The sequence below is a fragment of the Macrobrachium nipponense genome, chromosome 20, assembly GCF_015104395.2.
Source record: "Macrobrachium nipponense isolate FS-2020 chromosome 20, ASM1510439v2, whole genome shotgun sequence".
Classification (NCBI taxonomy): domain Eukaryota; kingdom Metazoa; phylum Arthropoda; class Malacostraca; order Decapoda; family Palaemonidae; genus Macrobrachium; species Macrobrachium nipponense.
The window spans coordinates 61,308,655-61,333,217 of NC_061089.1; the positions used below are offsets into that span (position 1 = coordinate 61,308,655).

At 36.4% G+C, this 24,563-nt stretch overlaps 1 protein-coding gene across 3 annotated transcripts; it reads left to right on the forward strand.

Moving 5' to 3' along the window:
* The first annotated feature begins 258 nt into the window (after nt 1-258).
* Nucleotides 259-24,211, forward strand: LOC135226552 (peptidyl-prolyl cis-trans isomerase-like 1). 3 transcript variants are annotated; one of them, XM_064266237.1, is made up of 4 exons: nt 259-421; nt 1,542-1,675; nt 8,927-9,124; nt 24,039-24,211. In XM_064266237.1, the coding sequence occupies exons 2-4, from the start codon at nt 1,543-1,545 to the stop codon at nt 24,152-24,154; spliced, it is 447 nt and encodes a 148-aa protein (XP_064122307.1). In that variant the 5' UTR covers nt 259-421; nt 1,542; the 3' UTR covers nt 24,155-24,211. The 3 variants fall into 3 exon arrangements, with proteins under 3 accessions (XP_064122307.1, XP_064122298.1, XP_064122289.1); XM_064266228.1 differs by lacking the exon at nt 259-421 and adding an exon at nt 1,009-1,119; XM_064266219.1 differs by lacking the exon at nt 259-421 and adding an exon at nt 1,158-1,349.
* Nucleotides 24,212-24,563: the final 352 nt, after the last annotated feature.

A 24,563-nucleotide genomic window follows, 5' to 3' on the forward strand; every position in this document is an offset into this window, starting at 1 on the left:
ATGAGGATTTCATGTGGTATTTTATGTAAAGGTGAACTTTGTGTATATGTATGTTCAATGCATATTTACCAACTAGCCACACATGGGACACTTTCAGTGGAGAGTGGTTGGCCGACTACGTGACGAACCACTAAAAAAATAATAGAGCGTGTTTACACGGAAGGCCGCAGACGAGCCACAAACAGTGGACACAACTCAAAGAGTAGCTAGGAATTGGCTACTGGGTCTATTTTCTTGGCCACACAACAGTCCCTCACCATAGTGGCCGAGGATAAAAAACGTTATTTCAAATCAGAGCCACACGAAAGATTTTGTGGTCTAGATACTTTGGCTGCAGTAGGTGATTGACCGGCGGAGGGGATGCCACAATGACATGTGAATCTTCGATTACGGAGGTGCAGAAAACACCAGCTATATAAAGGTATATAATTAAAAGCATATAAAGGATAAATCTTGGACAGAATATAATGCTACTTCATACATTATACATGCATCACAAAAAAAACTAAATGTAATGTCTACATACTATACATGTTAAAAAAATATTGACATATACTCTTCCCATTCTTCTTCTAAGCAATTATTCATACCTTTATACTAAAGAATATATACTAACAGTAACGTATACAGTATACATTGCATATCATCTTTGTACTTGGGCCCCCTAAATTAAAAATATAATATATATACATATACATTGCATATCATCTTTGTATCTAAGATTACCAATATATATATATATATATATATATATATATATATATATATATATATATATATATAATATATATATAATATATATATATATATATATATTGTGTGTGTACGCATACATATACACAGTGCATCTTTATTTCTGTTAAAATATCATTTATATTTCTAAATCTTACTGCCATATTAGAGCTCCTTGCAGCGTAATAAAGTATGAAGCTAATTATATTATAATCAGCTTTAGCGATTTCTTTCTCATCAGTAGCAAAGCTCAAACTCATGCAACATCAACAGTAGTTAACCACTAATGGGGAGGGACTGTTGTGTGGCCAAGAAAACAGACCCAGTAGCCAATTCCTAGCCACTTAGTTGTGTCCACTGAATTGTGGCTCGTCTGCAGCCTTCCGTGTAAACACGTGTTCAATATTTTTTTAGTGGTTCGCCACTTAGTCGGCCAACCATTCTCCACTGAAAGTGTCTCATGTGTGGGCAGCCTTAAGTATCAACCAACAACTTCCAATCACTTACATTAAGTAGTAACTGATATTTGTGTGGTAATTCCGCTGGCATGGAGAACCCGTGACCGGATTGCTACAAATTCATCCTGGCCTTGTATACAGGACTAGGATGTGACGAAGGTGGCTAGACATCTTGTTTTTACATCTCATCCCTTTCCTCAGATTTTTTTATATATACTTAACAATTCATCCCTAATTAACGAAATGTAGAGTAACGACTGATCTGTGAAACAGGAAATTTGTCCGATTCATACAATGTATAGATTATTATGGTTGTGCATTATAGCCTCATCTTTCCTTGTATATTAACAGAATGGGAGAGGTGGCGTTTGAGCTGTACTGGAAACACGCACCCAATACCTGTCGTAATTTTGCCGAATTGGCTCGACGTGGCTATTACAACGGGTGCAAATTTCATCGGATAATCAGAGATTTTATGATTCAAGGTGAGATTTTTTTTCTTATATATTAATTTAACAGGGTCCATTTAACACACAAGTAGTCATGTATTTTTCAGCTTGTGTAGGTAATATTGTTTGTGTTGAAATATCAGTCCATCATTACTTTCCGGCTGTGTAATGATGAAAGTAGGTACGTACTCCAATTTTCATGATACGGTTTGCACCAGGGATTTTCTTCATGTCATATTCTGACTTTGAAAGGAAGCCTAATAAAATGCCATCGTACTGCAGCTGAGAAGGTTAGCTGGAGAGGAAATATTGCAACTAAATTCATGTTACCTAACGATGGTGAAAGATGTTGGAGTGTAGATTTGTAAACTTAAGAAAAGAATGTATGTTGTATTGTTACAATAACCCAACTGTGATATTTTCCCTTTTTATAGTCCAGTCATACAATCAACTGAAGAGGCATCAACAGCATGTTTCAAACAATGGTGCACTTTGGTATTCAAGTTAATTTTTTATATGCTCAGTACCCATTTTGGTTCATTTTTAATGTAATTTTACTATAAATTTTGCCTTTAAAATGTCATGTGTATGTAAGTTGTAGTACGTAAAGGTAAATTTCTAGTCTCCCTATGCTGTCAAAAGTTGAAGAATAACTTAATTTTAAGTCACTACACACGTATGTGGAATCCTAAGGGTCGTTAGCATGCTTTTTTTTTTAGAATTTGAATTGTTATTTGTAAGGGAATCTTGATAAGGTTTTGAGTGTACATATAGAGTAATTCAAATAGATTTTAGGTCTGCATTCGATTTAGTAAATCATAAGGCAGTTATTTATAAACTTCAGAATCTTGGAGTGGGTGGGTGGATATATTTTATGTTTACTTCACGATTTCCTTAGAGGTAGGCAGTAACGAGTTGCTGCTGTTGGGAACTTGAGAAAACCACGACTAATTGCTTGTGGAGTTCCACAGGGCAGTGTACTTGTTCCATTGTTATTTTTAGTTTATACAAGTGATATGGTTGTTTGCCTGGAAAACAGTATTGTTCAGTATGCCAATGATGCAACACTAGTGGGTATAGTAAAGTCACTATTTATGATTAAAGATCCTGCCAATATTGTCAGTGTGACATGATGTGGATTAGTGAGTGGTGTAGTTGGTGGGATATGAGGCTGAACTCCAATACTAAAAAGAAAAAAAATTTAGTCAATCTTGAGTTTATTCTTTAATGTTCATTGTTACTTTTAATTGGCAGTTGTAAAAGCAATTGGTCCCGGATTAGTGATTTTGCTGGATTTTATTGTGGTTAAATTAGAATACACTTAACACAACAATTAATCACCTCAACCTACCATTAAAATACTCTGTAAATAAGCACAAGTTGATTGATAAGGAAATAGAAATATTAAATGAAAATAAAGTGAAATTTTAATGAAATAGAAATATTAAATGAAAATAAAGTGAAATTTTAATGAAACGCAGGCAAGGTAAATGTTACAGGTATTTCTGTTTACTTACACAAGAAAGTGTCAACTTGGAACGAAGCACATTTACATGTTTTGAGGTGAAGGGCTGTAAATCCCAACTTCTTCATCTTGGATTTTTAGATATATTTTGCACTATTCTCACTTTTATTTTTACTGTATTTACTCATTACTTTTTGTTTTACAACCCAAAAGATAACTGCAATTGCACAGTGCATATTTTAAGAAATTTCACTGGTTGACCAGATAGATATTATGATTTGTAATATGGGGAATAGAACAGTACTACTGCCAAGCGCCGTAGGTGTGAAGCATAAAGCTAGGGGGTATGGGGTGAGTGGTCTCACCAGCGAGGTTCGGAAGCCAAAACTTTTAGTGGGATTTTAAGGCATTTCCATGATCAAAATTACAACTGTAGATACACAAAATTTTATGATTAAAGAGGATAATTTCATGTCTAAAGCCTGCCACAAAAAAACTGATAGCCACAAAAAAAACCGATAGCCAACCTTAGCCCTTGCCATCCCTCACAAAAAAGAATTTGTTACAACTGTTGTATACAGATTGAATGATGTGGGAATTTATCAGTTAGTAATGTTTCAGTATTGAAAAAATTTATTTCAATTTTTAACCAGTCGCCCAATAGTAAAAAATGCTTACTAGGCAATAATTTTTCTTCACTGGGTGACCCAGTTATAATGTTTAAAATATGCACTGCAATTGCATGCCTGGAGCACATACAAATGCACAAACTCATTCACTAGTCGTGGAGAATTTGCATGGGTTGTTTTGGTTCATGTTATCACATAATTTTTTAAATTTATATTTTATGCTATTCCCAAGTAATTGTGCTTATCTGATCAAAATGCAAAATTTGTATTGTTGCAATAGGTGGCTAGTTAGTCTCTGAAGCAAGTTCGTCATACCACCAGGTTGCCCAAATTGTTGTTTTAGGACTTCAAGCAACTTTCTCTGCAGTTGTAGTCAGCAGTAGTGATTCCTTATTTCAGATTCTTCTGCTACTGGACAAAGAAGTTTCATACAATAGAAAAGAGATGTTTATTAGTATATTAAAAATACTATGAGAAGCATTATAAGATAGTAAGCAGTGATTTCTGTAATTTTGTATTATGTTAAAGGTAAGATGCCACTGTTTGAAATTACATATTGTCCAGTTAGTTTTATAAAATGTGTGCTTTTATGTAAAGTTTGCCTTTTAGATTATCCACACTACAGTCAAATAGAACAGGGATGTCCTGGTTTAGTCTTTTATGTACTACTTGCACCAATGACAGTTTCTTCCTCAGAAGTAAAGATAGTATGTAGTTCTTTCATGAGTGTTTGATTGTGATGTGATGGCCTTTCCTTCGTAAGTCACTATTGGTAGGTGAAGTTACCAGGCATAGTGAGTTTACAGATATTTTAATGAGAAACAGTGCAAAAAAGTGTTTGTAACTTGTACCTAGGCACTGTGTGATTTGACCATTACTGTACAGTATTTTTGTTATTTTTTATATACGTATTTGTGTATTTAATTGTATTGCAAAATCTTTTATGTTATTGCCATGTATTTAATTTTTCCTTATTCTTCAAATTGTTAATTGCTTTATTAGCACTAGATTAACTTTCCAAATTTACTCAGCCTCGAGTATGTTATTTGCTTTATTAGCACTAATATAACTTTCCAGATTTACTCAGCCTTGAGTACTGGATGGTATGTTTTCTTGGTTATTAAATGAAGTTCTCATTCATGGATAAAAATGCTTATAAGGCGGTCCCCGGGTTACGACGGGTCCGGCTTACGACGTTCCGAGGTTACGACGCTTTTTCTTAAATATTAATTGAAAAATCCGCCCTGGGTTACGACGCTTGTTCCGAGGTTACGACGCTGACGCTTCCGACGCTCCGAGTTTACAACGCTTTTAAAAAACACAAACTATGATAAGAATCCTTTATAGTTTAGCACAGTTTCTCTCTCTCTCTCTCTCTCTCTCTGTATTTTCTGATGAAAATAATCACTAATTAGTGTATTTTGATGTTTATTTTCATGACTAAATACATTTCATAAAATATAAAATTAATCAGACTGCAATCATGAAGCCAACAAATACATATGTATTTTTTAGAATTCTTCTTCTGTTTTAATATTACATTACAATGTTTCATTATAGCTGTCAGTAACTCGGTATCTCCATAAAAATAATAATTCTCTCTCTCTCTCTCTCTCTCTACTACAAAGATGTATGTTTTTTTGTATGATAAAGAAATGATTTACTATTTTCAAATATTAATATTAATTTATACAGCAATAATATCAATTCAATAAAGAAAATACCATAGTGAATTAGTAAGATTTTAGCTTATATTTAAAAAATTATGGAAGAATGAAGGAAATCCCAGTCTTCTCTGTAACCTTTTCCTCAGATGCAGGTACTAAAACTGTCAGATATATCAAGTTCTGTGACAGCCCGATTGGGGGAAGAGCTGCAGTGTTGCAATGACGTGGTCCTGAAATTTTTCCCCCCCTCTCTCTCTCTCTCTCTCTCTCTCTCTCTCTCTCTCTCTCTCTCTCTCTCTCTCTCTCTCTCATTTACTGAGACTCGAGATTTTTTATGTACTTGTACTATTTGTTTTTAATACTTTCAAATAATAATAATAATAATAATAATAATAATAATAATAATAATAATAACTGTAATTACAAAATTCATATGTGATAGTATTTTAAAGAAATACAATACGTACTAATCTATCCATGTCACTTTTAATTAAGGTTAACTTCTCTCTCTCTCTCTCTCTCTCTCTCTCTCATCTCTCCTTCTCTCTCTTTTCTTTTGGCCCTCTTTTGCCACACAAGATAATAATGTGTCATTGTGGTAACTCAATCCCTCTCTTTCGCTGGAAGCGTTATAAGTATTTTTTGAGAGAACAGAGAGAGATAAACACTCTCTCTCTCTCTCTCTCTCTCTTTTACCGAGATGAAAGAATTTTTATGGTACTAGTATGTAAAATGTTTATTGATAATTTCACTTATTTAATAATAATAATAATAATAATAATAATAATAATAATAATAAACTTTAATTACAAAATTCATAATGGTCGTATTTTAAAGAGATGAAAATGACCTTTCCATTTCACTTGTAAGGATAATTCCTCTTTCTTACTGAGATGAGAGAATTTTTATGGTAGATGCATGTGTTTATTATATTTTTTCAAATAATAATAATAATAATAATAATAATAATGATAATAATAATAATAATAGAAGTAGTAATAATACGATAACTAATTTCAAAAGAAAATTCTTCCCTTTGTCTTTTTCTGTATCAATTTCCCTAACTCAACTCGAGTGACACTCGGAGCTTAATGCCATACAATGGGCAACGAATTTAATGGTTTTATGTAATTCTCTCTCTCTCTCTCTCTCTCTCTCTCTCTCTCTCTCTCTCGTCTCTCTCATCTCTCTCTCTGCTCTCTCTTACTGAGATGAGATCATTTTCATGGACATGTATGTAATAAGTTTATCATTAATATTTTCCAATAATAATACTTATTAACTGTAAGTACAAAATTCATATCTGAGTATTTTAAATACAATAATCATTCCATTTCTCTCTTTTAAATACTGTGAGGACAATCTCTCTCTCTCTCTCTCTCTCTCCACAAGATACTTGTCATACATTTGGTGTTTCTATTTCTTCCTTTTATCTCTCTCGCTCTCAGCAAAAGAATTGATAGACAGACAAACATAATTGCACAGTCCTCTCTTTCTCTCTTCTCTGGAGAAATATATGTGTTTTATGGGAGGGGGAAAAAGTTGCCTAGACTCATTTCAATCTATTGAAACCGTAAGGAGTTATTTTTTTTTCTCTCTCTCTCTCTCTCTCTTGTATTTTAATGAAAATATACAGTAATTTGTGAATACACAGTGTTGCACATGAAAAAAGTAAATTAGTGATAATTTTAGAGATAAGCCCTAAGAAAAATTGCAAATTAGTAGTGAAATTTTCCCTGTGGACATGTTTTCAAGAACGTCGTTCCGGCTTACGACGATTTTCGGGTTACGACGCGTCTTAAGAACGGAACCCCCGTCGTAACCCGGGGACCGCCTGTAGTATTTTTTTCACAACAGCTGCCAAGTATTTGCTGCTTGTAGGCTATACTTGATCACTGGTTTTCATGATGGCAGTTGCTATCATTTTGTAATGTATTTGATATGCCAACATTTACTAATGTAGAGAAAATATATGGAAACATATTTTTGTATGCCCAGGTTATCAGCAAGAGGCTAGGGGAGCTCATGGGGAACACATGATTCAGCTTTGAAAGTGAACAGAAAAGATTGAGATACACATCATTAGGTTGATCAGACAAGAAGCAGTGCTTTCAATGTGGTATGGCTGTTGGCATCATTAGGTTGAGAGGAAGATTTTTTATGAAACCAAAGATTGTTTTTGCTGGCAGAGGTGCCACAGAATAATTTTACAGTAGTTGCCTTATACGTATACCTGATAGTGAACCTAAAACTGTCCTCAAACACCATGGTTGGACATAGCTTTTGCAGAATAGAATAGAACACAAAATATAGGCCAAAGGTCAAGCACTAGGGCTTATGAAGTTATTTAGTTCTGAAATGAAAATTGAGAGTAAAATACATTTTAAGCAGTAACTGGTGGAAAACCTCTGAATTGGACTGTGAAACAATTGTTAGGAGAGGGTGGAATGTAAGATGAAAGAGAATATAAATGGGGTTGCAGCTAGAAGTCAAAATAACACTACAAAGAACCTTAATTAATGCTTACAGTGTACCATGAGAGGTGTACTGACGACACTACGCCCACTACTGAGTGTAGCTTTTATGGCACAGCTTTTTCAGTGTTGTGCCATTGTTGGGTCTTGACATTGTACAATCAAGTACCCTACATTTATTTTTTCTTGTTTTTTATATCTAGCATCATGTGTTAATAATTTTACATATACAAATTACTATTATATATATGCAAGCTATTTACTTTAATATTTCATATTAATCACTTTTACTCACTTGAACATTTTACGCAGCGAAGCTTGCTGAGCAAGTGTATAATAATAGACTTTGGTTTGTTCCATTTTCCTGTATAAACGTTGTGAATACTGTAATATTTGGAAAAAATATAGCTTATTATAGGGGCTTTCTAATGTGGTAATGTGACCGGGTGTTTAGATACAGGAGTAGCTTTAAAAGCCATGTTTTGAATAGGTTGTCTGCATTTATATGAATAAGATTTTCTAATGAGGAGTAAAATATAGATCAGCTGGAGCCAGTCATCTCAGAATATTTGATTAGTTCAGAAATGATGTATTTTTTTAATTTGAGGACAGTCTGGAGAAATTTTGACATGTACATGCTGCAAGTCACTTTTAGAGGAAATTTCAAGGGTGCACTGAATGGTATAAGTGCTTTAAAATTCCAATGAAGGAATCACTTAACTACCACCTTTAGTATGTAACACCTAGGTATTCTTCTAAACTTTACATCTACCAACACAGATTGGTTACTGGTTAAGAGTCTACTTTGTCAAGACAAAACTAGATGAGAAAAAAATGCATGATTGTGTTCTGTTATTCTTACACAACAGACTGCCAGTGAGGATTAGAATTGCTTCCTTATAGATAGTATTATAGCACTACAGTACACTGAAGTCAAAATATTTTATGAAAGAAGGCGTTTTACATGGTATATTTTCCATCTATAGTAAAAATATGGCACTGAATACTGTATTGTAGTATGCTTAATGTATTCTATTTCTTTCTTTGCAAAGGTGGTGATCCCACTGGAACTGGTCGAGGTGGTGCTTCCATCTATGGGAAACATTTCAATGATGAGCTTCACGAGGAACTAAAGCACACTGGAGCTGGTATACTTTCTATGGCCAATGCTGGTCCCAACACTAATGGTTCCCAGTTTTTTATTACTTTGGCCCCAACTCAGTGGTTGGATGGAAAGCACACAATATTTGGTAAGCTTATTGCTAACTTTGTCAGAGTGAATTGTCAATTAGTTCATCAAAATTGAAATCATATTTGTAGACTTTCATAGTGTTTACCTTTAGCATTTATTAGTTAAAATTGAAATTATATTTATAGACTTCCATATGAATAGGGCTTAACTTAGTGTCTGATGTTAAATGCATGGTGAAAACTGTTAAACAGAGGGGGAACAGCTGAAAAACAGCTGAAAGGAAAAGGTAGTAATCATTCCAGGTGGGGCCAAAGGGATGTTGCGGAGAACCTTGCCATTTATAGTTAAACTGTAATTGGTATGCCTTATAGGGTTTTTTTTATCAGAAGTTATGGTCAATAATTATTTTTCAAACAAATCATTATTATGCACTGATCTATGTGTACAGGTATTAAGATAACATGATTTTTACTAATTCTGAAAGTGAGTATAAACACAGTTCTGACAAGCGAGTATATATTTCTAACATGTTTTAATGCTAGTCACTTAATAAATTGCAAAATAGCCATACCAAGCTTTTGATTGTGGTACTCTATTGTTAGGTTAGCAATTAAGTACTACTGGTCACTGGTTTGAATTAAGATAACTTGCGCAGTATTTTCATTCACTGGTGCAAACCATTAATTTCCATAAATATGCAAATACACCACTTTTTTTAAAGCTTAGTACTGTACTCAATTTAAGTCAAGATAGCACCTTTGAGATGATAAAATGAGTGTAAGAGTGCAGGTATTGGGACAGGACCTCAGAATTGCATTAGCTGTGCTTTACACTGCACTTTAAAAATGTTTATACTTTTCATTGTCTGTTGGGCAAAAAGGCACTGCTGTTCTCATTATTGATTACTATTTTCATTCCGGGTCAGGCATGCCTGCTTCTGTAAGGATTTAGTTCTATTGACACAGAAGGCACTTTTGAAGAGTTGCTTCTCTTAAGTTTGTTCAAAAATACCTCAAGCTCATTTTAAGAAATTTATTTTTGTTGTGTTTTACTAACAAATGAGTCCACAAAACAAAGCCCCTTTAACTATTCATAGTACATCCAGGTGGATCTAGCAAAAAATTCCAAAAAGAGTTGTACTATACTGTATTGCACATACTTTATCCAACAAATTTTGTTGTACACTTTAGTGTGGATGTGTTGCCATTCAGTTTTTTTTCTCCAGCATATTTCTGCAAGTGGCATGTAACAGTGTTAATCTTGAATTGTTGATTTTGTCTTTGCTGACTGTTTTTGTGCAAGTTATTCTGTTTAGACTTCTGGCATGCAGCTAATTTATGCACTTAGCGTATGTTATTCTGCTAACCCATTTCATTTCTAGCGTATGTTATTCTGCTAACCCATTTCATTTCTAGTTTCTCTTTTTAAGAATAGCTTCATTGCCATGACATTTTCTTTTTCTGCTATGGCCACTGCTATTTTTTTGTTTAACCCATATTTTTTCTTAATTGTTTAGTCCCAGAGCTGAATGTTTGGATACTGCCAGAACAAAGTTCCTTCATCATTAACCTTAACCACAGTAGGTATATTACTCCACTTCCCCATGAAGGATTCTTGTGCCATGGATATTTTCTTTAGGTGTTGATGTAACAAGCATGAGTGGCAGTCTTTCCAGAGGGGACTTGTGCAGTGGATCATTACCTAATGTCTTAGGTTCAGCTGCTAGTTGCTGCCCCAGTTTTGGCAACCTCAATGCCTCTTTCCTATGCCTGTGATGTTGCTGCCTGTACTTCAGCCTCTTCAGTGACTACAGTTTCTTCCTGTCTAGTTATGGCTTTTCATGTTTGAAATGCTGCTTCTTGTCTGGTCTACAAACTCAACAGTTATCTGGTCAATGCTGCTACCTGTTCCCTCAGCTAAATACGTATCTGCATTCTGGTGGTTTTGGCTAGGCTGCTATTGTACTTCCTTGGCTATCAACTAGTCCAACTAGCTTGTCTCTTGCCATTACCATAAGCAGTCCTCAGTTATCTTGCCCTCTGGCCATTCTTCAGTGCCCTTGAGTCTCACTGTATTTCTGATGTCATTGTAGCTTTCTGCTTGAGATACAGCAAATCCCTCATCATTGTTCCTTCCAGCAACCCCTATGGAACTGATGCTTCTTGGTTTGGGTCTTCTGATGTCCTTGGTGTCCTGGTGAAGCTGCAGTCTTGCTGACTACCCCTCTCCATTTTTGCCGAAGGTGTGTATCCATGTACCAACAGTTGGTGGTCTGTCTGCACCAAGATTTGTCATCCTTCTAGCATGTGTCAGAAGTGGTGGCATACGGATGTGTGGACTGCCAGTAACTCTTGGTCGAATGTGGAGTACTTTTGTTCTGTTGGGAACAACAACTTACAAATGCCAATGGACGACAACCATCTTCTGCGTTTTGTTTGAGTACCTTGTCCATTGTTAAGGCGAGGGATCTCTTGGATAAAGGAAAGATTAGTGTGGCAGCAGAGGGATTGGCTAGCAAGAAGGCATTACCTTGTTTTTCACACCAATATGTTTAAGGTTTTCCTTTTAAGTAGTCATATCTTGGGGCCATTATTTCAGCAAGGTTGGGTATCGAACAGTCGTAATAGTTAATCATTCCCATAAATTCTTAGACTGCTTTGATTGTTGTTGGCTTTGGGGATATTAGTGATTGCTTGGACCTTTGTCAGGAGGGGCTTAACACCTTCGGGGCTTGTTTGGTGGCCTAGATATTCCACTACTGTTTTGCCTATTTGCATTTGTCCTTTCAGACTATGAGTCCATTTTCTTGGAATATTTCCAGGACCAATCTGAAGTTTTCATGTATATCATCAGTATGTCATTGATGTAGATGACATAGAAGGGTAGGTTGCCCAGGATTTCGTCCATCAGATGCTAGAAGGTTACACCTGAGTTCCGAAGGCCGAAGCAGCTGCAGTTGAAGGTGTATACATGCCGAAGGGGGCAATAATGGCCATTTTTTTCTCTTCCTTTGTGACCGGGACTTCAGCAGGTCAATCTTCATGAATATTTTGATACCTTTCTCCTGGTTAGTTATGTCGGCGATGCTCAGGAGTGGGTACTTAGAAGGTACTGTCTTATGTTGAGCGTCCTATAGTCTCTACGTGCCGCCAGATTTTGGTACCATGTGGGGGGGAGATGCCCAGGGAATAGAGGCATTTTGGCATATTCCTGCTTGTCCCAGAAAGTTTGTCATGGGCAAGTTCTTCTGAGGTCAAATGTCTGAAATGTGCATGTATACCCATTTCAGATGGGAAACAAACCTTGAATATGTCATTGGGCAGGAAGCAGTACAACTGGACTCGTCACAGCAGACGTAACCATTATACTTTTAGGAGCAGACTTCCTGAAAGCCCACATTCTGGTGGATGTACCAAAACAGTGGCTGCTCACAAGATGTCCCCATAGCCCCATTCACTGACTCCAGTACCTGAGATATGTCGCCTTCTACAGGAGTTCCTGGAGGTATTTGAGGACGACCTGCAGCACGACCTGACCAAACCTGCAAAGCATCACATCCGTGGTTGTGTGATCAGCCTCTGTTTTGGTACATCCACCAGCATGTTGTGGGCTTTCAGGAAGTCTGCTCCTAAAAGTGTACTGGTTACGTCTGCTGTTGTGATGAGTCCAGTTGTACTGCTTCCCGCCAAATGACAAATTCATGGTTCATTTCCCGTCTGAAATGACTATACATGCGCGTTTCAGACATTTGACCCCAGGAGAACTTGGCCATGTCAAACAAGCTTTCTGGGACATGGAACAAGCCGGAATATCCCAAAATGCCTCCATCCCCTGGGCATCTCCCCTCCACTTGTCACCAAAATCTGGTGGCACATGGCAACTAGGGGACTCAACATAAGACAGTACCTTCTAGGTAATCTACTAATAAACATAGCCGACATAACCAACCAGGAGGAAGGCACCAAAATATTCATGAAGATTGACCTCCTGAAGGGATACTTGAGGATTTCCTGAAGACAGTTGATGCCGTCCACCTGGCCCACGAGTCTGTGATCCTACACAACCACCCAACAGCCAAAGCAGCAGACCAATGCAGAGATGGACAGTAATCCAGAGGGCCCCACTGCCCCCATACACTGCTAACGGAGCTCCAGGGGGAAAAAAAACAAACCCAAAATAAATTTGGTTTCTAAAAGCACTTTAGAAGCTAATAAAAAATTTAATAGCTTTCATCCGTTAATTCAAAAAGTTCAGGAGTCGCTCTTTTGTATACCAGCAGTCCTCAGGTTACGACAGGTTCGGCTTACGACGTTCCGAGGTTAAGGCGCTTTTCAATTAGATTCATCAGAAATTATTTCCAGGGTTACAATGCCTACATCGCTGATCTGGCAGAAGAAATAACACCAGAAATGCAAAATAATCAATATTTGAAGGTTTTTTTGATGAAAAATGCAATAAAAATGCTGTTTACATAGTTTTGAATGCACCCAAAGCATTAAAAGTAAGGTTTTCTTAGGATTTTTTATGATGTTCCAGCTTACAACGATTTTCGGGTTACAACGGGTCACAAGAACGGAACCCCTGTATATTGTCTGCGTTAATCAGTCACTTTCTGTTGGGTCCCTTCTCACATGGGGATTCACGGAAACGGGACTGCAGACAGGGAAGCGAAAGCTGCTAGCATTTTACCAAAAACAACTTTCAGAAAAGTGCCTCAGACAGACCTAAAAGGTCTTATGTATTAAGTAAAGGGCAAGAAAGGTGGACTTCTCCTCTTCTTGCCAGTAATATTAAGTATAGAAATATTAGGGAAAATATACTGCCATGGCCTTCGTCATTCCAGCTTGACAGACGAACAGAGGTTATTTTAACGAGACTTATGATCGGGCACACTTATTTAACCCATCAGTTTATTTTAGAAGGAAGCAGCCCAATAGTGTGCGCTTACTGTGACGAGATACTAACAGTGGAGCACATTCTGGTGGTTTGCCCCCGATATTTTAACCATCTTGGGAGATGAGTAGATATTTCTGCTCTCATCTCCTTTTTAAAGTGCACATACAAATTTTTAATAACATCTAGTTGATTATCTTACAGATTTTTAAAGATATTAAACTATTTAAAATTATTAATTACACCACTCATGAAGTTTAATATTTTTATTTTATTTATTAGTCACATCTAATTTTATGAATCATCTCTTTCACTAATTCATTTACCATAATTCAATTTATTTAACCTTCATTACGGCGGTGAATGGCCTTCTTGGCCCCAGTGCCTATCATACATCCATCCATCCATCCAAACCTGAATAAAAGTCCAGAACAGTAAAACATCCCAAGGGCATTTGCTTATACCACTGGAGGTTCGGGAATAAAACCTGAAAATGTGAAAACTACTGCCGCACGTCAAAAAACATGCAATGGGATTGCCTTCTGCTTTCTTCTAGGTATTGGCAAAAAGACTCTTTTTAAGTGTTTTTTCATCACGGACAAAACATTGAATACATACAGATTTACCAGTGCATGCTAGTTGATTGTGCAAGCCAACTTGCACGAATGCCACAGTCCAACCCCCAGCATTCTACAGGTGTCCACTGCCAACTGAAAATATACGGGAAACAGACCATGAATTTGTTATTTGGCGGGAAGCAGTACAATAGGAAGTTCATCACAGCAAATGTAACCATTCCACTTAGGAGCAGACTTCTTAAAAGCCCACAACATGCTGGTGGAAATACCCAAACAGCAGCTGATCACACGGCAACCCCCGCCCCCTCCGTAACCCCATTCACTTGGACTCCAGCACCTTAGATAGGTCTCCTTGTACAGAAGTTCCCAGGGATATTCAAGGACAACCTGCAGCATGACCTGAAGCATGACCTGACCAAACCTGCAAAGGACAGTGATTTGCAGGTTTGGTAAGGTCGTACTGCAGGGTGTCCTTGAATACCTCAGGGAACTCCTGCAGAAAGCAACTTATCCCATGTGCTGGAGTGCAAGTGAATGGGGCTGCGGCGGAGGGGGGTTTCCTGTGATCAGCTACTGTTTCGGTATTTCCACCAGCATGTTGTGGGCTTTTAGGAAGTCTGCTCCTAAAAGTGGATTGGTTACATTTGCTGTGATGAACGTCCTGTTGTACTGCTTCCCGCCAAATGACAAATTCATGGTCCATTTCCCCATATATTTTCAGCTGGCAGTGTTATTATTAATAGGGGTTAGTTTTTCCAGACCTCTGAGTCTCAAGTAGACTCTTCTCGGGCTGGTTCTCAGGGATCAATCCTGAGAAAAAAAAAAAAAAAAAAAAAAAAAAAAAAAAAAAAAAAAAAAAAAAAAAATAAAAAAAAAAAAAAAAAAAAAAAAAAAAAAAAAAAAAAAAAAAAAAATTAGACTTTATTTGAGAAACCCGTCTTATTTAAAAAATTTATGATTTTATTAATTGAAAAATCCCTGCTTTCCGCAAGAATATTTTTCATTTCCGTACTCCGCAGATAAATAGATCTTTCCTGGGTCCAATTTGGGCACTCAACAAGCAAATGCTGTACTGTCATGGGTGTTTGACATCTGTTACATTTCACTGGGTCAGCATGTGGTGTTGACATCAAGTGACCATGTGAGAATCTTGTGTGTCCTATACGTAGCCTTGCTAGGATCACCTCTTTGTTCTCTTTCCTCCTGTGAGGATGTTCTCCATGCATAGACTTCAAGTTTTTTATATTTTTAAGTTTATTTGTCGTTGGCACCGAGGCCCATTCTTCTTTCCAATCCTGGTAAATTAATGTTTTAACTGATTTTACCCACCGTCTGACACTGGGGCATATGAAATTGTTGGAGGGATAGTGCAGGCTAATTTGGCAGCAGAGTCTGCATATTCATTTCCTTTTATTCCCACGTGTGCTGGGATCCAACATATTTCCATTGATATTCCTGATTGGAGGAGTTGATGAATTTTTATTTGAATTTCCTGTACTATTTGGTTTCCTGGTTTATACTGTCTTATTGCATCTATAGCACTACGTGAGTCACTGAAAATAACAGAGACACTTGCTTTTGCCTCAGATATCATATCTAGAGCCATCTGTATGGCTGTGACTTCAGCAGTAAATACTGATGATATTGAAGGTAGGCTTTTTTTACTTAACATATTTTTCGAATATGCAGATGCTCCTACTCCAACATTATTTTTGGAGCCGTCTGTATATATCATAAATTTGTTGCCTTTTCTTCTAATGTGCTCCAAAGCATGTTGGCGGTACATTTCCGTACTTGTCATTTGTTTCTTGAGTAGGTAAGACAGGGAGGTACATATCTTTACTCTATTTAAAATCCATGGTGGTGGCAATTCCATTGGTGGGTGAAAAATTGGATTCATATTATGTATGTTCATTATGTATCTAGCTCTTTTTGGGAAAGAGCTAGTACTATTAACTGCTGTTACTTGATTACAGTTTTGGAAGCAGTAAGTGCAGGAGACGATCCCGCTTGTAACTAAGAAAGACCTCTTTGTATTGTTATTAAATTACGGTGATGTTTTAAGGGCAAAACACCTGCCTCCACCAAAAGTGAGTTTGTTGGGGACGATCGGAAAGCTCCTGTGCACAATCGCACGCCTTCATGGTGCACTGCATCGAGAGATTTTAATGCAGATTCTGAGGCAGATGAATATATTGGACAGCAGTAAATCTATTATGGCTAAGACTTGCCTTTGCATTATTATCATTGAATAAAATGTCTCGCTTTGCTCCCCAATTAGTGTGTGATAACTTTTTTAATATGGCAAGGGCTTTGATGCCCTTGGCTTTAATGTATTTGATGTGCTCTTTTCAACTTAAAATGTTGATCAAATATCACTCCTAGATACTTGATTTTTGTACAAAATTGTATTTCAGTGTTATAAAGATGCAGTTTGATTGTTTGGTTCTTCATCCACCTTTTGTCTTTGTAGAAGACGATTGCTTTTGTTTTATCAGTTGAAAATTTAAATCCAACTGAATTTGCCCAACTACATATATTTGAAATGGCAGTACTGAGAACTCTCTGAGCATGTCTCAAAATTACTACTCGTATAGTAAATGACAAAGTCATCAACATATAAACTGTTTTTTTACACCACTTGGTAAATTTATAGTAATGTCATTGATTGCTAAAGCAAACAATGTACAGCTCAAGACACTACCTTGAGGGATTCCTTCTTCCAGTTTATAGGTTACTGAGTAGGAATTTTCTACTCTTACTTGAAAAGTTCTGTTTGTTAAGAAGTTCTTAATAAATATTGGTAAGTGGCCTCTTAGTCCCTTGAGTGGAGTTTTTTGCATGATGTTATGTTTCCATGTTGTATCGTATGCTTTTTCTATATCAAAAAAATATAGCTAACTGTTAATTTCTTTTGTTCAAAGCCTTTTTTGATATGATCTTCTAAATGTGTTAAGGGATCTAGGGTTGATCTGCCAGCTATTGAACCAGATTGTGTTGGTGTTAAAATGGATTCTTTGGTTATTACATACGTTAATCGTGCATTAACCATTTTTTCTAAGATTTTGCATAGGCAACTTGTTAGAGATATCGGTCTATAATTGGATGGATTACTTGCATCCTTTCCTGGTTTGTTTATTGGAATAATTATGGCATGTTTCCATTTATCAGGAAAGACACGTTTTAGCCAGATATTATTGTAAAATTTTAATAAATATGATTTAGCTATAGGAGCTAATTTTTCTATCATTTCAAATGATATTTTATCATATCCTGGTGCAGAGGGATGACAAGAGTTGATGGCATTATCTAGTTCATCCATGTTAAAAATATAGTTATATTCCAGGTCTTCAAGAGTTTCAAAATTGAGTATTATATTTTCTTTTTGTTTTCTGATACTTTGAAAATGTGTATCTAGGCTGGAGTAAGCACTGATGTTTTCAAAATGTTTCCCAATTATGTTTGATATTTCAATAGTATCATGGTATATTTTTCCATTTAAATGTATTGCACTTCTTGGAGGTCTTATATGTTTTCCATTGATTTTCCTTATCTTTTGCCAGATATCCCTTGTGGATGTGTTTTGAAGATATGTTTGAGACATATTCCTTCCATGATGCGATTTTTTCAGCTATTACCGTTTTTCTAAATTTGGCTGTATATTTGTTATATAGTGGTTTAATGTGGTTAATTGTTATGTTTGTTATAACTATTTTGTTTAATATGTTTATACTATAGGGCATTTTGTTGAGTGATTTAAGGCGAGTTTGAGTCTGTTTAGATTGCGACTCAATATATGTTTTTTTATTTTACTTAATGTTGTTAATGTTGGATTCCACCATGGGACAGGGGATTTTGTGGAATGTGTTTTGGTTTTTGGAATACTTTTATCTGCAGCATTTATTATGAAGTTTGAGAAGGATTCACATGTAGTAGTATTGTGATCTTCATTATGTGGGAATGGTGGTATGTTTCGTGTGTATAGGAAATATTTATCCCAGTTAGCTTTTTGGATATTATATCTTGTAGGTGGCAATATTTTGACATTACTTAAGTAGTTCAGAATGATTGGGAAATGGTCACTTGTGTATGAATCGTCTAGGACGTTCCATTCAAATTTCTCCGCTACATCATTTGAACATAATGAAATGTCAATTGAAGAAAAGGTTAGGTGTGTATTTGAAAAATATGTTGGAACTTCACTTTCATTGAGACAATACAGGTTGTGTTTCATTATAGTATTCTCTATGTTGAATTCCGGATGTGTCAGTGGGGTTAATTAATATCCCATAACATGGATTATGTGCATTAAAATCTCCTACTATAAGTAGTGGTTCCTGTATACTTTTGCTAATAAGTTCAGAAAAAATCACTGAAATTTGCATTGAAATTTGGTTGGTTATATAATTACAAATAGTAATTTTACTTTTATCAGGCATATACAGTTTTAATTGATGTTATTTGATATGGCATAGATGGTATGTCAACAGGTTCATATGTAATGCTATTATGAACGTATATGGCTGTGCCTAATTTTCCACCGTCAGTTGGTGAATAACAGGCAATTTTATAGTGTTGGATATTTGTAGGGTTACTTCCTATATGTTGTAGACATATGCACATTGGGTTGTGGTCTCGTATGATTCTTTGTAATTCACCCAGACGTAGTCGGGTTAAGAGACCATTTATATTCCATTGAATGATTTTATATTCCATTATTGGGAGGAATTGGTGTTAAATTCTGTAAATTGATTGCTGATTTTACTTTGTCTCGTAGTTTTATATGCATTTGAATTTAATTATTTTGTGGTTTTTTTTAATCATTGTATTTGTATGTTGGTTATTAGATTCTGCAGTTGTTTGTTTTCATAGTTGAATATTAATAAGTCTATTTTTGATTTTATAATTTCTTTTTGTATTTTAAGAATTGGATTCAGAACATAATTCGTTCTCATGTTGGTGTGTTAAAGGGCACCTCCTTAATTTGGTAAAATTGTCAATACAATTTCGTACTGTGTCCTCTGTCTTGGTAGTTTAGTTGGTTATATGTACTTACAAAGCATTCATTACAACCACAAGATGAAGCATGTTTGGTAATGTTAATTATTGGTTCAGAAGTTTTTGGTCTAGCTTTAGAATTTCTGGTTTTGTAATTCTATTGTTCCTTTTCTGTAGTGATAAGGACTGTTGGTTTGAGGGGTTATTTGTTTTGTTGTTAATGGGATATTTCGGTCTTGTGGATGGTTGGGGGGTGATAGTTATATTTTGGTTTGGTTTAATGGTATGATTTTCATTAGTATTATTTGATGGAAATTGTAAAGAGTGATCTTTACTGTCCAGATGTTGGCTGTTTGATTGAGATTGAGGGTAATTGTGTATTTCCACTTGTGATGAGGTTAGTTTAATATCTTTTTTAAAATGTTCTCCTGGTGTATTTGGAGTCTCTCTGGATTGATTGTAATTTTCAATATTTACTTTTTTTCCCTTAGGTGGGGTTCTTTCTAGAATTCTTTCTTTTTGCCAGTTCGATTATCATCATTATTTAATTCTTCTTCTATTGGAAGTTCTTTTCCATGGATACTGAATCATCTATGTTAGTGGTGGTATTGGTTGTTGTAATATTTTTATTTTGGGTTTCAGTATTATTGGTATGAAATCCAGTTTCCATGTTATACTATCTTGTTTGTCATTGTGCTGTTTGATGTCTTGATTTTTAGTCACATTTGAAAAGGTGGGGGTTTTGGATGGATTGTTAACGCCTCTTACTTTTAGCTCAGTCTGGCTTCCATGACTGACATTCCTGTCCTATTTATTAACGAACTGAAGTTCTGTATTATATTGGTAAAATGAAACACTCCTTAGATTTTGCGTGATGGGCTAGTCCACAATTAATACATTTTGATTGATTACAATTCCAATTAGTGGTATGGTCATCTGATGCACAGACTGCACATATAGCTTTATTACGGCATCTTTTGTATGTGTGTCCATACCTTGAGCACTGTGTACATTGTAATGGTTTAGGAACAAAAAGGACGAACTTCTCTATTTTGTCCAAGAATTTTTATTTTAAATGGCAAGTCTTGGCCTGTAAATTTTATTTTGGCAATGTTGATATTTTTACTTTTATCTTTCCTACTTGAAATCGAGTATATTTCTAATCGTGATATTGTTATATCTCAATTTTAGGGATCTAGCAATAGTTGTTTTGAAGGAAGCTCCTGCTCGCTATTGGGTAGGATGACTGTACCTGTACATAATTCAATGTTTCGTGGCTTGTAATTATTACCTTTTATATTATTTATTTCTGTTATACTTAAAGGCAGTGGACTGCTTTTTATTGGTTACTTGGATAAGCCATTCATTTGTCCTTGATGTGTCTGCATTCCATGTCTTGTGTTGGATATATGTTAAGTAATTTGTTTTCTAGCATCGCTGCTGAGATTTTGTTGTCAGCTTTGAGGACTAGAAATCTTGACCAATTGTCTGGTCCAAAGAGGTCATCAAAATGTACCAATGTGGGATTAAGTCGGTAATTTTTGTTTCTCTTTGGTCCTTGTTTTATGTATGTTGCTTGTCTATTATGATTTTTATATTTTTTCTGTATTGCTGGGAGGATTATTTGTCTCTAATTCAGAATTATTGTTCATCATATATGGTTCCATTGTTACGATATTGGAGTTTACCAATTTATTTTTGTTTGTTTCTTTTTTATTTATGCACTCTATTTGGTTTTGCTGGCTCTGCTGCTTTTTACTTGGAACAGGGTGTTCCTTTGTATCTTTTATAGTACTTTCACTGCTTGGGGCAGTACCTAGGAAATTCGGGAGTGACGTGCCAATGGTCATCAACTGTGCCGTAGTTTTTTCCATCATGGGGCCCAGGGTACTCAAATCATTTATTTCACAGTTCATAAATTTTGAGTTTTTACAAAAAAAAAAAAAAAAAAAATTCTTGAAAAGATATCATTGGCCCTTCGCGAAGTTAAATCTTCTGCCAAAGGCACAAGTGAGAAAGGACTCCCAAATGTCCGCATCCCTACCCTACCCCAAAAGGGGATGGCATAACATGATTAGTATGGCCCAAGTGTAAGCAGAACCCGCTTGCTAGGACTAAGAGTATTATGTTAATACAATTATATCCCCACATCCTAATCACATTATGGGCAAACTGGATAGACTCCGAGAGTTCTATTCCTAGAACCAGGCCCCCCCCCCCCTGGAATCCGTGGTCCAGCTCCACAGAAATAGTTCCGCCTGAAAAACAGGTCCGAACATTGTCGGTATATGATGGATCTACCACAGTTCTCACTATTTAGCTTCGGATTTAACTCCACGTTAAGCCATGATATGTTTTTCTCATTTCATTTATTTGCTTTCAAAAATTTTGGCAAAAAATGGAAAAGTCCACATAAGTTTACTCGAAAATATATAATGTCATATGGGACTCTTGGGTTCGAACCTGGGAAGAGATTCCTGAGGTTCGAGAGCCCCCTCACCACGTCAAGGTGGTCCCAAAATGAGGGGGTCAGCTGGCAGTGGACACCTGTAGAATGCTGGGGGTTGGACTGCGGCATTCATGCGAGTTGGCTGGCAAAATCAACTTGAATGCCCTGGTGTCAACCAGGAATTCTGTATGTACTCGATGTTTTATCTGTGATGAAAAAACACTTAAAAAGAGTCTTTGTGCCTGTACCTGGAAGAAAGCGAAAGCCACAGTTTCTCTTACAAGGCAACAGGTCAGCCCACCAATGACATTTAGCTTGTTGAGTATCTGCTGCAATCCCATTGCATGGTTTTTGATGCGTGGCAGTAGTTTTCACATTTTCAGGCTTCATTCCAAAACCTCCATTGGTAGAAGCAAATGCCCTTGAGATGTTCTACTGTTCTGGACTTTTATTTGAGTTTGTTTTTTCCTCCTGGAGCTCTGGTAACAGTGTATGGGGGCAGTGGGGCCCTCTGGATTGCTGTCCATCTCTGCATTGGTCTGCTGCTGTGGCTGTTGGGCAGTTGCCACTACAGGTGGTTGTGTAGGATCATCTGACTTGTGAGCCAGGTGGACAGCATCAACTGTCTTCAGGAAATTTTCGAGTCCATGGGTGATGTGTTGGTTTGTTTGTATGGTGTTTTTACGTTGCATGGAACCAGTGGTTATTCAGCGACGGGATCAACGGCTTTACGTGACTTCCAAAGCACGTCAAGAGTGAACTTCTATCACCAGAAATACACATCTCTCACTCCTCGATGGAATGGCAGAGAATCGAACTCGCAACTACCAAGGTGGGACGCCAACACCATAGTACCCACACCACTGAGGTGCTTGGGTGATGTGTTGGGGATGGCTGCAACTATTTGGCATGGTAATTTTGTCCGTAGGATCTCTCTCACAAGGTCAATTGTAGTTTCTGGGCGGCTGTCTGTGTGGTGGGCATTGTAACTAGCCGTCGTAATTGCCTGTTATGCGATGGCCGCTGGTCTCTTATTGCTGCCCCTACATTGTCTAGGAATTTTCTAGCTCTTAGGGTGGGTGGCATGCTGAAGGATGACCCTAGTTGGGCGTCTTCAGTGCTTTATAGGTGACAGTGGTCTGTTGGTCAGTGACCCATTTAGCAATCTGTTCAAAAATGTCATCTGGCAGGAGCTCTAGGATGATGTTAGCTTTGTGGGACGAGATCTTCTTAGACCTGAAGATGGTCTCGGCTGGTACTGGCAGTGTTTGTCTTCTCTGGGGACACCCCTACATGAGCTAGCAAGTTAGAGGCATTTACCAAGGTGTATTCTAATTCTTTCACACAAAATCCCTGACAAGTAGCACTTGACATAGGCGACATTTACATACAGCGACATGAGTTTTCTCACGCCTGAAAAATGGTGAACAATTCTATATACAAATTAGGAATCGATTTCAAATACACATGGTTGGAATGCTTACAGTGTCTTGACATTATGATAATTACAGTTCTAACAATGACATGCAGTAGCTTCTGAAAAATGTGTAAAAGATCGCTTGAATCAGGGCGTGGATTTGTTCCTTGGGAGTGCTCAGTGCATTGTGAAGGTTCCTGTTTTGAAGCGATAATGAATGCCCTGAGGGCCCCAGTGACTGATAGTACCTCACATCATCTTGTCACCCTCTAGGATTTTGATGATATGTAAGTCTGACAATACACTTATGCTACAACATCACCATTGACATTTGCAGCTCAGTATAATTAAATACATCCTTCTTGGATAAATTCTCCAGAACACTTTCAATATATCAGGGTTAGATTTAAGAAACTGAACCACATTGTGTATCTTATACCTTCTCTTGTGTCCCTCTCTGAAGAACAAATCCCATGAGTCTAGAAGCTGTAGGCAAATGTTAATTACTATGAATAACTATTACTAATAAGATATTTTCTTGAGGGACATTTCTTGACAATTGTAATTTAAATTTTTCTAGAGTAATTTTTCAGAATAATTTATTTTTCAGAATAATTACGCCTTTTACTTTTTCTAGGACGAGTAGCATCAGGCATGCAAGTTGTTAAAAGGATGGGACTTTGTGAAACTGATAACAGTGACAGACCAATCGACCCTGTGAAGATCAAGAGAGCTTTCATAAAAATGCATTAAAAAAATTTCTTCTCTATTCTGAATGTCAGTTTTTTAATAAAACATGCTAATTGTCAAGGTTTAAATTGAGTTTTTCCAAATTGATTTTTTTTTTTTTATAATCATGAATATATATAAGCAGGTTTTCTGTTTTGGTACTAGTGAGGATCAGAGGATGGCATTCCAGACTTTTGTCTTAGTTAGTAAAGAAAGGAAGTCTTTTCAAGAAATATTGGTGTCAATTAGTAATGATGTTCCTTGTATGGCATATCTTAAAAATGATCAAGAAAATTATTGTCTATAAATATGAGCTGCTGCACAATAAATAAGGAAATGTAAAACAAAACTGCACCTACACAAAAATTATGGTTAGGTTGAATTTTGTGAAAACTACCGACATCAATGATTTTTTACCCAGAATACAAATAAG